At 35.6% G+C, this 18,438-nt stretch overlaps 2 protein-coding genes across 4 annotated transcripts in view; one reads left to right on the plus strand and one right to left on the minus strand.

The window, feature by feature from the left end:
• Positions 1-18,438, plus strand: part of LOC127843911 (synaptojanin-1-like) — a 222,460-nt gene that overhangs the window by 137,599 nt on the left and 66,423 nt on the right. The window lies entirely within an intron of this gene.
• The window catches only part of LOC127843914 (coronin-1C-A-like), a 52,055-nt gene that overhangs the window by 24,081 nt on the left and 9,536 nt on the right, over positions 1-18,438 (minus strand). For all 3 annotated transcript variants that reach the window (XR_008032443.1, XM_052373810.1, XM_052373811.1), the window contains exons 3-10: positions 14,419-14,677; positions 11,681-11,856; positions 8,297-8,413; positions 5,898-6,002; positions 4,866-5,011; positions 3,220-3,280; positions 1,975-2,079; positions 469-807 (exon numbers count right to left, since the gene is read on the minus strand). Coding sequence is in view for 2 of the 3 variants with exons in the window: in XM_052373810.1 (XP_052229770.1) it covers positions 469-807; positions 1,975-2,079; positions 3,220-3,280; positions 4,866-5,011; positions 5,898-6,002; positions 8,297-8,413; positions 11,681-11,856; positions 14,419-14,677 (1,308 nt within the window). In the remaining variant the exon portion in view is untranslated. The remainder of the gene's footprint in view (positions 1-468; positions 808-1,974; positions 2,080-3,219; positions 3,281-4,865; positions 5,012-5,897; positions 6,003-8,296; positions 8,414-11,680; positions 11,857-14,418; positions 14,678-18,438) is intronic.

Here is an 18,438-nt window from a genome sequence, read left to right on the forward strand (position 1 = left end):
TAAGATATCTTCGTTATTTCTTTCCTTTCAAAAGATCACTGGCCATAATTCTGGTAAAAATCCAAACTGAAAACAAACATCTTTTAAATGTTTTATGGCCAGTAATCATTAAGAGACTGGAAGACATGTAGTTGCCTGCAATTAATGTGAGAGTTTCGCTCACAGAGACTAAATTGAAAAAGCTGTGTTGGTATCTCCACAAAGCCATTGTCCGACTTGAGAATTAACAGTAGACATGGACTCAGTGCAAATACTTCAGGGTTTGCATTTAAAAAGCCTACAAAAGTTGCAAAATTACTTTCCCAAACATATTAGACTAAATATTGCAGAATTTTAAAGTTTCAAATTATTTTAATTCCAAAATCAGTCAATTCAATTTGGTTATGTACAATTTGGCTGGTGAATGCAAGGCCAACACATGTTCATGTTCACACATGAATGACTCTGCAGCCCCGATTCAATACTTACAGGAGGCAGTGTTGGTCCAACATGTGCTGGCGCTGGGGCCGGCTCAGCATATGTCTGAACTGGCGCTGGCTTAACAGGCTCGGGGGCATGTGAAGCGTGAGTGTGAGTCTCTTTTGTTGCAGCAGGGGTGTGACTTGCCGCAGGGGCAGAGGCCCGGTGTGGGTGGGCGTTAACCTCTTTGACCTCTGGGGCCCCGTTGCTGGCCTCCTGAGGGGCAGGGGCAGAATGTCTGGGCCCACCCTTTGTCACTTCTTTCTTCTTTGTGTCCAAGACATTTGACTTCTTAATTGTGGACATTTTCTCCTTCTTGGAAGGCACGTAACCAGCTCTCAGAGAGATCTGAAAAATAACACAATTTCGTTAAAAAAATGAGTTTTAACAATTAGTGGGAAGAACAAAAACATTGCCTAGAAAAATTGAGTTTTAACAATAAGTGGAAAGTATCATAAAACAAGATGTGTTTGTGAAACACAATGTCCCCCTATATGATGTTTGACCTTGAAGGATGACCTTGACCTTGTGAACGATGACCTTGACCTTTCACCACTCAAAATGTGCAGCTCCATGAGATACACATGCATGCCAAAAATCAAGTTGCTATCTTCAATATTGCAAAAGTAGACATAAAATAAGCGATTTGGGCCACATATATTTGACCTCTGACCTTGAAGGATGACCTTTACCTTTCACCACGCAAAATGTGCAGTTCCATGAGATGCACATGCATGCCAAATATCAAGTTGCTATCTTCAATATTGCAAAAGTATTTATAAAATAAGCGATTTGGGCCACATATATTTGACCTCTGACCTTGAAGGATGACCTTGACCTTTAACCACTCAAAACGTGCAGCTCCATGAGATACACATGCATGCCAAATATCAAGTTGCTATCTTCAATATTGCAAAAGTATTCATAAAATGAGCGATTTTGGCCACATATATTTGACCTCTGACCTTGAAGGATGACCTTGACCTTGACCTTTCATCACTCAAAATGTGCAGCTTCATGAGATACACATGCATGCCAAATATGAAGTTGCTATCTTCAATATAGCAAAAGTTATTGCAAAATGTTAAAGTTGGCGCAAACAGACCAACGTTCAGACCAACAGACCAACGTACAGACCAACAGACCAACAGACAGGGCAAAAACAATATGTCCCCCACTACTATAGTGGGGGACATAAAAAGAATTTGTATCATAAAAATAAGAATTTTTACAATCAATTTGAAAATAATAATTACAAATATGATTTTTACATTTAACCTATAAGAGACATACTTGAAGTATACATTTTCCAAATTGCTATTCAATTTATAAGTGCTTTCATGGAGCAATAAGGTCCACTTTGTGAAGACTAGACAACAAATCCACTACAAGAATTTTAACATTCAGTGGAAATAAAAAAAAATACGATTTTCACATTCTTTTGCACCAATGTTTTGTAATTGAAATTTGGGGCTACAAAACTATGCGTAATACATGGTAAATTAGGGTTCTTACCAGGATGGGGTCACTGTTCTTGCCCCCTGCCATGAACTCCTCACAGGTCAGTGAGGGCGTGTCGCTGGCTGTGTCAGGGTACAGGTCGTCTTGGAACAGATCCGACTGGAACAACATATTAACATTTGAACCTCCTTCTGTGAAATTGGGGTTTAATGCATGTGTGCACACAAAATGGGATGATAGTGAAACAAGAAGGAACCTCACATCCTTTGTGGATGAACTGGTGCAATGACTATTTGAGCATAATTCTGTGAAATCAGGGCTTAATGCATGTGCGTTACATGCCATCCCAAATTAGCCTGAGCAGTTTGTACAGGCTATTCAGATACGACACTTTCCGCCATAACACCATTCTTGCAATGAAGAGATTTTCTTTAAATGAAAAATACGATAAAAGCAGAAAGAGTCATGCCTGAGTTGCCAGTCTTAAAAACACAGGCTAATTTTGCACGCAGGCTAATTTTGCACGCACGCATCAAGCCTGGTATTTCTAGAGCATGCCTCAGGTCTGTGTCAGATACACTCTTTCACATTCAACATCAGAAATATGGTCCAGTTTAACACTGCTGTGTCTTATAAACAAACGTATATCACCAAAATAAAGCAATTACATTGTATTTATTAGCTAAAACCATATGGGATAAACTTAAAACAGCAAATGCCCATTTTCTTGTTTATGTTCATACTTACATCCTAATTATTATGTTTTGTTTGATTAATTTTGCACATACGAATGACTCAAAGCATTGAGATATATAGAACACAAAGAAAGAGTAGATTACAATGGTACAGGCAAATTTACTTTTTCAGCAATTTTGTTTTGCATTAGTGTGCATTTGTTAATTCCATTCTTAAAACACAATTATCGTCAATATTGGCCAGAATTCTTTTTCAAAGGTAGTCCTGACAATATGAGAATTTTGGATATACATATTATTTTAAGCGGTATGAATCCAGTATTTGATACTTTAGAGTTTACATGCATGTATTGGCCAATGACCTTATGAACTTAAAATGGCAATGATCGCTGAACTTTTAACACTGTCCATTTATTTCTAGAACATTCTTTTATTCTCAACAGGTTCATGGCTAAAACTCAACCATTCCCATTACATTTGATTTACAAAGCAGTTATCTTCATATATGTCTGTTTAGCATGTATCTGAATCTTTAAATCAGGCTGGTCTAACGTTTTTCCACCCTTAATTGGAAACACTGTATAATCTGTGTAAAAGGAAATACCTTTCTTGGCACTGTCATGGGAATAACTTCACAGAGACCATTATTTAGAAGCTTGTAAAACCTGGAAATAAACAAGAAGTGTGGGTACTCTTTACAAAGTAGCAGAGTCTTAAACCTACAAACAATGTTCACAAACTGAAAGTCAAGACTTGATTGCAGTGTTTTAGCTATTTAAAAACTAATTTCATAATGTGAATGAAATCTTATTTTATGCATTTTGACAAGTCTAAAACCAACAGTTTTTGAGTACTTTTGAAAGCTCTGAATTTTCAATACAATGTAAATGGGTGTCTCAGTAAATTGTCATCTTCTTTCACTTCTTGATATTAATAATCACATGGCACATTCTATTTTCATTTCAAAGACATGTATCAAGTATTAACATATCCTTACACATAAGAAACTATGGCTTATCATTTCAATCACCAGCTATATTTCAACAGATAAAATTATTTTACAATACAAATAAAAAACATACCATTAATATCTGTTATATCAAACCTTTCTGAATGGAGAAAGATAATCTAATATAATCAATTGGTCAAATCTCTACTCAAAACTACCTTAACATTCCTTGAAGAACTACACTACCAGTGATATGCCATTCACATACAAGTTTGCTTTGGACTAATTTTTGGACCAAAATGTGGCCCTGTTCCCAGTCTAAAAATGTCTTATATCCCCCAAATGACAGCTTAAAGGGAGATTATACCGTTTTGTAAAATATTTATGACTTTATATAAAATATGTAAAAAACTTATTATACATTCATTTCAATATAGATTTAAATAAAAGTTAAGAAGAACATGTATTGAAAAATGCAAAATAAGCCATTATTTAATTCTGAAATCGAAAATGTCTGTCCAGTCAACTTTGCCAGCATGTACAGTATATCATGCATGTTAGATGTGAATCTAAATTTAGTTTTACAGATCATTTTAATTTCCTGCAACGATATCTATTCATACGACACACAAACACTAACTCTGTTCCTAATGAAAAGACGAATGCTTCGGTTATTGTATGAAAATATGTATGAAATAATTTCGCCACAATCGGCTTGGGGCACTTATTTGTCTTTGCTGCATTTTATGAAATTCATCTTCAATATATAATTTTTCTTGCCTATTTTGTGTTATTGTAACCTATTTTTATCAATATATTACCATTTAACACATATAAAAAAACATATTATCTCGCTTTAAAATTCCAAATGAAAATTAAAAAAAACACTATTTGTAGTTGTTTTTTTCTATCCAGCTCTATATAACTTTACCCTTAGTAAATATTATCTTGAAAACAATTTTATCCTAAACTAGAAATGGCACGGCCGCAGCCGACGCGTATCCCCATGCCCCAACTTTTGACCCAGGGGTCAGATCAAAATTCCAAATGGTGCACTGTCGCACATATGCTCATAAGCTACCATGTGTTTAAGTTTCAAGGTTCTAGTGCTAATAGTGTAAGAGGAGATAGTGGCCAGGACTGACAGACGGCGAAGATAACCACATAATCCCCCGCTCCAATTCAGAGCATGGGGATAATTAAAAAATATCTGCTTGCTGAAAAAAAAAACATTTAGGCAAAAGGACATGATTTTCCTGATCCAAAGGACCTGGCCCCATCCTGAAAGAATGGTAACATACCTAGCTATTTCGCAGTTGTTCACATTGAGCCCTCGTTTTGGCATGGAGCCCATGCCCCTCTGTGCCTCCTTGGACTGGTACAGGCTCAGGTAGTGGACATAGGGGGCCTCGTCTGTCACCTCATAGTAGCGGATCAGGCTGTCACCCTGTATAGACAAGAAGGCACATAATATTTGAGCCACATTCTTGTTTCAATTTAGTCCCTTTCTCGTAACTTTTAATTGAGCATCTAGATACATAAAATGACCTGCCTAGTAGTGGATAAGGCTGTCAACCTCTACAAAAGAGGGAAAGTAATGCATGATTAGAATCACATCATGCAAAAATGGGTCTAAAGCGATGTGCAACCAGCCTAGCTTTAGAATATTTTGCGCATTCATGCAGTCTGGTCAGTAGCTACTAAGTCCATTTATGAGACCAAAGAATCTTGTGTGACTTTATAACAAACAGGCTAGTTCCTCACCATACTGAGCGAATTGAGTATATGGCATAGGTCCCATTTTCATATGACAATCTGTTTGGGTGTGCGTTGGGTTTTGTTTGCAATTACTTACACCTTTTCCTAATCCTATTGAAAACATTTTGAATTGATTCTGCAAATATAATTCATATCTGTCTGTGTCTACCATCAAATAGGTAGGTACATATTATTTTGACACAATTTTACATCAGTTATGTATCCCCAGATAAGGGTGGTTTTCTAAAAGTTAAAAAATTGCATTTTAAGTCAATTGTTTTTATATTGAGCACTTTTTGAGCTTCGGTCTAGAAAAACTGGGCTAAATGCATGTCCCTAAAGTGTCGCACCAGAGTACCACAGGCTAATCAGAAACTACATTTTCCGCCTCAACTGTACCTTTGCTTAGAAGAGTCTTCCCTCAAATGAAAATACCATAAGAGCAGACAGTGTCGTCTCTGATTAACCTGTGCAGACTGCATCGATAAATCAGGAACAACACCTAACACAAATGCATTTAGCCCAGTTATCCCAGAATGAAGCTCATGTGATCACAGCATGTCATTGACGCCTACCTTTCCACAGAGGAAGATCATGCCTGTGTCCTGGTCATAGAAAGGGAAGATGACACCGTTGCTGTTGTCTATCATCTCAATGGTCATCGGGGTGGACAGGTCGTTCTGAGATGGAATGTAACACATTTAGCAAAGTCAAAGAAGTAAGAGTGATAGTCAGAAATCATATATCAAGCCTAACTCTGGCAAAACTTGGCTTAATGCATGAGCGTAAAGTGTCCACTTTTAAGGAATTTTTCCTTTCAAGGAAGTCTCGAAAAATCTAATCTTAAAATGGAAAATCTAATTTGGACAAGCAGTGATTTTTTTTGCCCAAAATTACCGCCGATATTCGGCTGCTTCCCAATTGCAAAAAATGACGTTTTTTCCCAAAAATCTGACCAAAATTTCCCAAAAAATGACCAAATTTTCCCAATTAAGCCAATAAGATTACAATGTCATTTAGCGTTAATTTCGTAGAACGAGTGCCGATTGAGCTTGTCGAGTCTTCGCCGAATGACAACTGACTTACGAATGTTCGCGAATGTAGCCGAATACCATTTTACGTTGCTATCCACACATCTCTCTCTATATTGCGGAGGATACCGACGATAGTCAATGTATCCCAATTGTTAACGCCTGATTTTACACATGTCCAAGATGGCGGCAAGCAGACGAGAAGTTTGCGATGAGCAGCAAAAATGATAAATAACACTAAAATTAACAGGGGATATCACATGGTTATTAGGAGATAATTTAATGTGTGTGTCAATTAACGCAAAATACTATGCTTGAGATGAACAACAACAAATATTTATTAGAAATGTTCACAGTGAATGTGCGTCACGGAAATCTGTGTTGGGAAATTGGAGTTCACAAAGTTAAAGCTTTTAAGACGAGAACCGTTCGAAAATGGAAAGAGACAAACATTATTTGATTTATATGTTAGTGGATCTGTGCATATTCAGATTCATATGCATATTCTGCTTTATTGAACTGAGGATGTCAATTGTGCAAGATATTAAAAGGTAAACAAATGAAATGTACTATTTTAGCTCCATTTAATACAACATTAACACAGCAAGAACACAAAAGCGTGTTTGTTAATATTTGTTTATGTTTTCACCATATCATATTTTACTTTAAAAAACATCCTGAATTAAATTCATACTCTTAAAGAGATTATGATTAAATCATAATGGTACATGTATCCCGGTGTGACCCAAATTAGACGATATAACGGTTTCATAAAGCAATATTTAGCAAATAATGAAAAAAACTTATATAGCAAAAAATAATAATTTTTAACTCGGCTGTAATTCTTTGAAATGATTCCAAGACAATAATCATCCATTTAAATTTAAACCGATAAAAATAGAACATCGTCGAATTTAGGTGTCGTCGAATTTGGGTTACAGTAGGATACATTGAAGAATCTATAGATTATTGCAAGTTTAATATGCATGTGGAAGGATATTAACTAAACGTTGTAAGAAGACATGAAAGCAACACTTTATAATATAAAAATGCTGTCAAACATGAACTTAGCAATTTTTATTCTGTTCTTATAATCATATTTATAATGTTTCCCAATTTCATGGTTTATCGCGCTATTTTTCCCAATTTCATGGTTTATCGCGCTAATTTTCCCAATCCAAATGCCACAGGCTGTAACAAAAAAAAGCAAAAAAAATCACTGACAAGTGTTATCCCTGATAAGCCTATATGGACTGCACAGGTTAATCTAGGAAAACACTTTACCAAAATTAAGCCCAATTTCCCAGAGCAAAGCTCAAAATGGTCTGTTTAGAAAAATTGATATGCAGACCACATTCGATATTGTGTGCTTGAGCTGTTTTGTTGCTGTTAAATGAAAATAATTAGATAATTTTTTTGCATGTGTTTCCAAAATGTCTGTAAGAATTAAGGCAAATGGTATGTCATAAAGACAAGCATAAAATTATTACATTACAAGGGATTGAAATTAAATTCTAGGGTATGTGACCTTGGCTTTGACCTCACCTCAAGTCAATATTGATCATAATGCATTTTGAATGCAAATATTTACCATAAGTTCAAACAAATTTACTTAGATATGTATTAATGCTCAGCTGTAAATTTGCGAAATGAAAGAAATTGCATATTCAGAAGTCAGCTTGTAAACCTTGACCCAAAGACAGGTGACCTAAAGTGTACATGTCCATATGCAACCACCATAAAACTAAATCAGCCTTCGAGTAACTCCCAGTCTGTTCAGGTTTTGTGCTGTTTGCTACTCATCAGTTTATACGGGTTTGAGGTGCAGGCTTTACAATTTGAACCCAGAAAAAGTTCTAAAATATAATTTGTTTGTAAGGGATCACAAAAGTGTCAAAGTGCGTATCTGAGTGGTAAACAGTTATGTTGTCATCTCCACTTACCATATCCCAGAGGGCGTACTGTCGCTCGCTCATGCGTGAAAACCCAGTGGTGAAGATTTTCTCGTCTTTCAAGTAGGCCACCTGGGACGGCTTGGATCCATCATGGCACTTGTTCTCCTAATGTGATATCAAACATAGCTAGAGCTTCAAACATGAAATATGTGAACCTCATGAAACAAATACGACACGTAACCCCCATTTTTAATTATTTGAAGCTCTAATTAGGTCACAGTCAAATTAGTTAAAGTGATATGGCCATACAAATTATCTAATCAAATGTCAAAATGTTTTAGTAAGCAATTCTGGTTGATGGTGAATGGATATAAATCAAGTTAATAACAAAATGGTAACTTTGATATATTCCAATCAAGGTTATTGCAAAGTTGAGTGGTATGAACTTCCTTTAAAAAAACTCAAACTTGTCAAGAAATAGGACATGATCTATCAACATTCTAAATACTAATTACAAAACTTAAACCAATACAAATTGAAGCTCATAGATTTAGATTTAATTGTTTATTTACATCTCATCAACACAATATTACACATGACAGAGCATTACAATAGTATCATAAAATACATGTATTGCCGCTCAGCATTCTGAGCTATAAGAGACGGTAGTGTTGTACAATTTATGTCATCCACTAAGCAGCCCCGACACAAACTCTCAAAAGCCAGACACACAAACACAGCTGAATACAACTTGCACAAAATACATCATAATATATGTATAAAACACAGCCAGTAAATATTTACACATATTGCTAAGAGTATTACTTCAATTTCTTTGCATGAAGAATGATGACTTGTGACAATCCAACAATGCACACATAGATAGTGAGTTTGATCAAACTGAGCATTGCCGAAAGACACTCCAGGTTTTACCAAGCAAATCATACACCAGATATGGCACTCAGATCTACATAGGATTCAAAACTCGTCCGCATATAAAAGGAATAAAATCTTATCATTGCCTATTTCAATACCAATATCCAATGACTTTAAATATATTGCTAAATCATTAATATACATATTGAACAGAAGAGGCAATAAAATACAGCCCTGTCTTAAACCTGAATGTACAGAGAACCAGTCTGTTTTGTGCTTATTTATTCTCACACAAGATGAAACTGAGTGGTACAGGGACTGTAGCGCCACCAACATTTTGCCTGAGATACCAATGTTTTGGAACGGTTAACATAATCGTACTGAAATCAATAAAGATATGCAGGAATCTTATCACCTCCAACCGCCTTCCCATTCTTGGCTTTAAGGATAGCGTTCCTCATATCTCGGATAGAAATGCTACCTTTAAACCTAGAATCATCGGTGCACAACCGACATGGATTGCGATTCAGTGCTTAAGCATTCTCCAGTACTTCATTGCAAAACAAGGAAATAAAATCATTTTTCCACTTTTGCAAAACGTCAGACAATGACGTAGAAACATCGCCATTTGGGAGCAATATATCCTCAGCAGTGTTTTCATTATTAACCGATTGGCGATCCATATCATCGGTTAAAAATCTCGAAAAATCGGTTGTTTTTATCCGGTAGTGAAATATATTTAGTGGTGTCACACCGCACCGTTTTTATGAAACATTGTTGACGATTTGTGGGTCTAAAACGAAAGAGTCAATCAGAAGCGTTGTTACAGAAATATTTCACACTGCGCTGTGACAGAAACTGATGTAAATTTAGCATGGAGTCTGATCATGGAAAGAAAAGAAAAATGAACCTTTTAGATTTCGGATTTTAAGCTAAATCTGGTTAGAAAGAAAATGACAAATGATATTTCTTCCTGTTTATATTGTTAGTTATTGTTCAGTAACTATCTGTTATATTTGTTTTGGTTCTCGTTATCTTTTTTGCGCTGTTTCAGATCGGCTTCGTTCACGATTGTTGTGACTTTTCTTAGTGCCGTTTGTTGTTATGGTTTTATCGCTGAAAAGAGGGCAAGTTTTCTGCATTATCAGAATTGAACTTTCAAATTGTATACAACTTTTTATAGTTTTCAACAATCACCCTTGTTTGAAGTTTTTGCTTTTTTCTTTGTTGCGTTTTTTTTCCATATAGATCTATTTTTAAATTAAGTAAGGATTGAAAGCTTCTTACATTATTACTTTGTTTTGCCATTGTAATGGAACAGAGGACAATTTTCATTTCATGAATTTAATACATAGGGAAAAATCTAAATTGTCGGTAATTGAACCCGTCATATTAATTACAACAATGTTAATATAAGTTTGATTTTTTTCTTGCTAATTATTTCCTTTTTTGTCTATTAGCCAAAACTGCTTATTCATTTTTTTCTCGGGGGGGGGGGGGGGGCCTAATCTGTTGCTTTATTAAAAAACTATGTTGTTCCAAATAATAATGAAAACACTGCCTCAGCTATCTTGTTACACTTTGTATGAGCAACTCCAATTTTACCTATAGAATGCCAAAATTTGTTTTGGTCAACATTACACTCATTAAAAATCATTTTGCATATTATACCAGTACATGTATGAACCCTTACAACATTGAACTTCTCTATAAACTATTTTAGGTATATGAACAAATGTAGGTAGGTAAGCAACTTTATCATTTCTATTATTACATTTCAGCCATTTACGTTCTGCAAAACATTACTCATTCCACATTTCAGATATTTTACCATTCCACCATTGCTTACCCTTCTATTTTTCCTAAAAGGGTTACTAAAATTTACTCTTTTATGAGGAATATGTTATCTCACATTTTACCATTTCACACCACTGTCTATAAATAGAATCTATACTTTCTTTATTTAAAGTATCCTGTTCTAGTCGTGCAACAAGATCATTTATACTTTCAAGATCCGATGGATCAGACAAAAAGTCATCTGGAATCTGCCGTAAATCAAACTTGTCAAATCCATCGTCCTCATTTGCAAAATCATCCATAGCACGGCCAGAGCACACATTACGTGGTATTGACCAAGACAATATTGAATGATCTGGAATAGCAGTTTGGTTACCCGTATTTAAATTAACACAACTATTTATAACATCAGTAGTAAGAGAAACTTTAAAATCATTAAAATTGCATTATTGATCATGTGCAACTAAACAATAATCTACCACAGATGAGCAATGGACAGAAATTGATGTAGCATTATTTTCATGTGAACTCCTACCATTCAACATACACATGTTTGCATTTGTCAAAAAATCTATTAACAATTCCCCATATCTATTAACTTTAAAATCGAAGACATTTCTTTGTGGAATATTATCAAAACCAACAATTAAATCATCCATATCACCACATTTGCTCAAATGTTACAAACAATCTAATTGGTCCATATTTAACCATGTATTTAAATTTAATAATGAATATTTCATGGCCCCAGAAACTTACTTTCAGAAGGTCACCATCACGCGTGTTGAAAATCCGCAGCATTTTATCCTTGCAGGTGGTTGCAAACCGCGTTCCGTCATAGTTAAAAGCCATGCTGAAGATGATATCAGGGGTCTCTATCTCCCACATTGCCTCTCCAGAACCCACGTTCCATAGGAACATCTTATTGTCAGCACCTAAAAATGGGGTGGTTAAAATTGAGACTTGTTCTTGGAAATGGACAACCAGGCTTAATGCATGTGTCCTCCGAGAATAGCCTGTGCGGACTGCCTTCCTATCTTATGGAATTATTTGTTTAATTGAGGTAGGTGCCTTCTTCACCAAAATTCAGTGTAGGTGGAAATGTTGACCCTGCAGACTACAAAAGCTTATCTAAGACAATACTTTTCGCACATGCATTAAGCCCAGTTTTCCCAGAACACTGGGGTCTCTATCTCCCACATTGCCTTTCCCGTGCCATGGTTCCATAGGAACATCTAATCAACACCTGCAAATGGGGTAGCTAAAATTGAGCCTTGTTGTAATCATGGACGACTTTTTCCAATTTTAAGGAATTTTTCATTTAAAGTAAGTCTACTCCTAACAACAATCCAGTTAAAGCGGAAAGTGTCGTCCCTGATAGGCCTGTGTCCACTTTCCATAGGAAAATCTTGCTATCAGCAACTGGAAATGGGCTAGTTAACCATAATCAGAATTGTTCTTTGAAGTGTTAGTAGTAATTAAGAAAATCAAATACAATTTAGACCTTTCTTACTTGAATTTTTTAAGGCTTCATTTCCAACCCTACAATACTGATCAGAAGCAAACAGCATAAAAGCAGAAAAACCTTAACACTAGACCGCAAGTTATTAGAGTTACTTGCAGTCTGTTATGGTTTTATGGTGGTTGCAATATATATATGCTTTCCTTCAGAGCAAGAAAGTTTAAACATTGACAAAATTGACAAATACACGTAAAGTGTTGCACTGTTCAGAAAGTGCAGTTTACAATTGGGTTCAAAAATGTCCACAAAAAAAGGATTTCAGTTAGAAACTTATAAAGTTGGAAGTTTTTGAGATCAAATCATTACATGCAGTCAATATACAATGTAGATGCATTAAGCGACATTTTCAACTTACACAACTCAACTATTAAAATTTAATGAGCATTATATATGTGAAAATTGCACAGCCATCAAAACAAGGGCTGTTTGTAAAACATGCATGCCCCTCATATGGGCTGTCAGTTTTAGTGGCAGCCATTGTGTGAATACGTTTTTTGTCACTGTGACCTTGACCTTTGACCAAGTTACCTGAAACTCAATAGGGGTTATCTGCCAGTCATAGTCAATGTACCTATGAAGTTTCATGATCCTAGGCCTAATTATTCTTGAGTCATCATCAGGAAACCATTTTACTGTTTCGAGTCACTGTGACCTTGACCTTTGACCTAGTGACCTGAAAATCAATAGGAGTCACCTGCCAGTCATGATCAATGTACCTATGAAGTTTCATGATCCTAGGCGAAATTATTCTTGAGTTATCATCGGGAAACCATTTTACTATTTCAAGTCACTGTGACCTTGACCTTTGACCTAGTGACCTGAAAATCAATAGGGGTCATCTGCCAGTCATGATCAATGTTCCTTTGAAGTTTCATGATCCTAGGCATAAGCATTCTTGAGTTATCATCTGGAAACCATTTTACTGTTTCGAGTCACTGTGACCTTGACCTTTGACCTAGTGACCTGAAAATCAATAGGGGTCATTTGCCAGTCATGATCAATGTACCTGTGAAGTTTCATGATCCTAGGCGTAAGCATTTTTGAGTTATCATCTGGAAACCATTTTACTATTTCGAGTTACTGTGACCTTGACCTTTGACCTAGTGACCTGAAAATCAATAGGGGTAATCTGCCAGTCATGATCAATGTACCTATGAAGTTTCATGATCCTAGGCCTAAGCGTTCTTGAGTTATCATCCGGAAACCATCTGGTGGACGGACCGACCGACTTGTGCAAAACAATATACCCCCTCTTCTTCGAAGGGGTGCATAATAATTATCATTATTTCAGTGCTGAAAAATATATCAAGTCTGAGATTCAGACTATTGCACATAGTTTTCTGGTTGCTAATTTTTCAGGTATGAAAAGTACAGGTACCTTCAAATTATGTTTTATCAAGCTTTTGTTTAAATTTGTATGCATGTTTCATTAAGACATGGTTCTAATAAACTAGTTAATTTACCTTTTATTTAAGGATTGAGGATATTATAAACAGGTTTTTGAACAGAAAACCATAATAAATGACTAACATGCCTTCTTGGGGAAATATTCTAAATAGAGACAATACTTTTTGCCAAAAGCCACCTAGCAAAAGAAATATGCATTTGGCTACAGCTTTTGTTATTACACCACATAAAATATCCAAAGGACAAAAACTGTGTAAATAAACAAGAATATTTGGCAACAGGATAAGTGTGCAGCAATGGAAGCACAATGTGTATTATATAAGCGCCACCTTAGCCATCACCTACCAGCACTGAGGTTGTGGTGGCATAGTTGATATGGAGTCCATCTAGTGACCAGGAAGTCATAGTTTTGATCCCAACTATGGAAGCGTTCTTTAGATCTCCCCCGAAAAGATACCAAGTACCTGTTTCTTACCAGGAAGTGGAATCAAGAGCATTTCAATAAGCCTAAGGCTTTTGATGCAATCCAGCTTGAATAAATAGGCTAAAATCAAGAACAAAAACCTACCAGCACTGAGAAGAATGTTGAGAGCTGAGGGGTGCCACTCTATGCGGAAGACTCGTTTGGTGTGCCCCTCTAGTTCGGCCACGGCATCATCATCGGTGATGGTGGTAAGGATGCCTTCCTCTGGTATCTGCCACACCTTGATCATGCAGTCCTCGGAGCAGCTGGCTATCACATCGTCGTTGTGGGGACACCACTTGATGTCAAGCACTGCTCCCTTGTGGCCGCTCACCAGTGGGTGGTCCCTCTCAACACGGCCAGTCTGCAATCAGTGAGCACAAACTACGTTAATTTTTAACTGATTTTTTTTTATCTAATTAAAAAGTGTACATTCTGTAAATACATCCCTGTGGAATCAATTATGCTTGTAACTAAGGACAAGATATTTAAGAAAGTGATGGAATACAGGTAAAGGTTTTCTCCTCACCAAAAATAAACGTTCAATTCTTGTGGTTCAAGTCCTCTGATCCAGGCTTATCACCTATATTCAACACTTACTTAGTATTTTCTATATACAGGCAATCTGGGCTCATTTTTGGGTGTCAAGTAATTATCTGATGTACATGTAATACATGTAGGACCTGTATGGTCTTACTGCTGATTTTACTGCCTGTAATTTAAAACGCTCAAATTCAAAATAAATACTGATACATGTAGCTTAGGAAGTCACTTAGTGCTTTTTAACCTATCAGCTAAGAAAGCAGTTTGGTCTTTAGTTATGAGCTTCCACTTCTTAGCTTTGAAAACAGTTTTATTTGTTTCCACTTTTTAGCTTAGAGAAGAGTTTGTTTTGACTTGTTAGCTTAGAAAACAGTTATGTTCAAATTTTTTTAACCTATATTTTATTATGAACAAGAGCTGTCTCCATAGGATGACATATGCCCTAGAAAAACTCTTTGATAGAAGTTATGAGCATTTTTCGAAACCTAAATGCAGATTTCAAATCCTAAACGCGGACCCTAAGTTCAAGGTCAAGGGGGTCAAAATTTGTGTGCGTATGGAAAGGCCTTGTCCAAATGCACATGCATACCAAATATGAAGATTACATCTGAAGCGACATAGAAGTTATGAGCATTTTTCGAAACCTAAACGCAAAGTGTGACGGATAGACAGACGGACGGACAGTGCGATCACTATATGCCCTCAAAATACAGTTTGCTAGTGATTTCTCAATGATTCTTTAATTATACCTCAATACTGAGAAGAACAAAAGTACTGTTACAATCTGACAGGACTGATAACTATGAAATCATTGAAACACAAATGAAAGCTTTGATATCAAACAAGTCTCGATTACATTAAGATTAATATCAGAAAACATGGTTAATACAAATAATACAGATAACTTTGAGCGTGCGTGTCATAAAATCCCTTAGTACTTAAAACCACTTGATATTCTGAGTTTATCAGATAGAAATCATCATCAAATACGGTAACAGGATTTTATTTCAATAGTGTAAATTGTCACATCTTCTATCAGCAGGCATGAGGAGGCATGCACTGAGTTCAAGTTTGCTATCAAGACTCAAGTGGTGTGAACCCTGTTCTAGACAAAACTCTCAAATGGTAAGCAAAACACCAGTCAGGGATTTAAATAGATTTTTAAAACCAGGAGTCAAATGACCCTGTGCTTGAATTTTTTAGGGGTCAAATTAACTTTTCAGGGGTCAAAATACTGAAATCTAGATATTTTATTACCGGGTATTTGTTGATTTCTTTACAAATCTTGCTTTGTATAGCTTTTATTATATCTTGCTTAACTAAAAAAAACGTTTTTTGTAATAAAAAATACATTTGACTTTAGTTTCATGGTAACATTTGCATCAAAATGAAGCAAGGAGAGATAATCTGGAGGAGTCAAAAGTAACAAAATTGCAAAATGCTTGCATCAAAATGAAGGATTCTCCTTCAATTGAAATCTCTGCCTGTGATTTGGCTTCGATTTTTTTTAAAGTGTGGCTCCCTTTTTCATGTCCATGATGATATTGACTTAAATGATAACTTGTATTGTCCTTATGGAAAAATATTGCTTATAACTCTACATAAATATTTAATTTACATGTAAGTGCTTGGTGCTTTCAAATTCAAAAGGGATTTGTATTTACAGTTAAGTTATTCATTTAACTTGTGCCATAGTATCCACCACAGGGTTCGACATTAACTTTTTTTACAGCCAGACCATCGGACCAGCTCCTCTTAAAATGTACTAGCCTGAATCTTAAGTCTAATAGACCATAAATGACATAGCAAATAAACACAATTGTGTCGTGTAACTGTTTCATCAGGTTTTATCAGTAAATATTAGTGATCACAAGAAAGTTATTTTGATGCACAGAGTAAAAAATAAAATAAAACTATTTAACGACATAAATTGTTTGTTATAAATTCAATGTTTATCACCAGTTAAACAAATGATGTCTGTACAGGAGGTGACATTTATTAAAGGTTATCAAATTCTGGCCTCCTTGACTGCTGTGCTCCATGCTTACCACAGCTCCAAGGCCCTTTTTCCATCATAATCTGTGTCAGTTTTACCGTCGGATTCTTCTTTATTAACTTATGTGTCGGACGAAAATTCAATCTTGAACAAAGCCATTCTTTAAATTGCATTCTCTCGTCTGCTACGCCAAAATGTTTACATTGACGATACCGATTTTCGATAGAAGTCGTAAAAACATGATGTAAAGTTAAACGACACTGCAGAAAATCATTAATATTCATGACAACTTTACCAATGGAAACAAGCTATTTCTGCGGGAAGCTCTCCTTCGCATCTAAAAATAGCAATGAATCATGTGAATGCTCCGCGTTTATTTTGCATTCCGCGTTTATTTATAAATGCTAGTTTTGTTCTGATGTAAATAACGGATACTTATTTTACACATTAAGAGAAAAAGGTTTTCGGTTATAGTTATATGAATCAGTATAGATTTTGTATGTACGACCAGTTGGACAAGCTAACCCACAGTTTTACTAGCCCGACCACCGATCTTACTAGACAATGTCTGTCGGACGTGCTTTAGTGTCGAACCCTGCACCAACTCATTTTTCAACTTATTTAATATTAATGAAACTTTAAATGAGTACTTTCGAAAGTATTCCTACATATAAAATGTGCATGTTTTCAAATATGATTTAAAAAGTAAAACTAATTTTTCAATTTATTCAATCTTTTATTAATGAAACTTTACATGTATATGAGCGCTTTCTAAAGTATTCCTATATATAGAATGTGCATGTTTAAATATGACTTACAAAGTGAAACTGTCCTTATAATTAATGGCTTAATAGTTATTGCCCTTTTGTTTGAGACCAAATTTTTTTTTTGCTTTATTTCTTTTGCATCTAGCAATTTTTCAAAATACATTGACATAAAGACCAACCTAATTTATAAGTCGATAAAAACGTAAGCGTATTAAAAAAACTGATTATGTGACGTCATTAAAAACCCATTATTCCGCCGTTTTGCATCGGATACTTAAAACAAACATACCGTTATGCTCAGAAAGGTTTGCACTTTAAGAAAATATAAAAATCCCAAATAAGAAAATTTTGTCATTAAGCCCGGTTTTCTCATGACGCTCCTCATATGTAAAAAAAAAAATATTTTTATTTTTTTAAAGGGCAGGGAGGGCCCTAGGGAGGGCAGGGCGGAGGTTCTGAAGGGCAGGGCGGGGCGCCCTTCGTTTTATGCCTAGCTGGAGCACTGTAGGAGCTACCCTTAAGTTTATTAGTAGAAGCAGGGCTTAGCTGTGAGGGTGACGTGGGCAATTTCTTCGCCCAGGGAATATAAACTTGGCTCATGAATTTCATGAAGGCTTTTGAAAAGCCACGGCCCATTTTAGCCTTTGTTAAAAATTAATTCAGCAGTAATTAGGCTTTATCAGTTATTACTTGTGTAGCAGGTTAAGTGTTAAATATATTTAATAAACCCAGTAAAATATATCAATAACTCAACATTAAGTGTGAGTGTTTGTATTTGTTAATGTTGTCTCCCTAAAATGTGAAATTTGAGTTGTTTTT

The sequence above is a fragment of the Dreissena polymorpha genome, chromosome 9 (assembly GCF_020536995.1).
Source record: "Dreissena polymorpha isolate Duluth1 chromosome 9, UMN_Dpol_1.0, whole genome shotgun sequence".
Taxonomy (NCBI): domain Eukaryota; kingdom Metazoa; phylum Mollusca; class Bivalvia; order Myida; family Dreissenidae; genus Dreissena; species Dreissena polymorpha.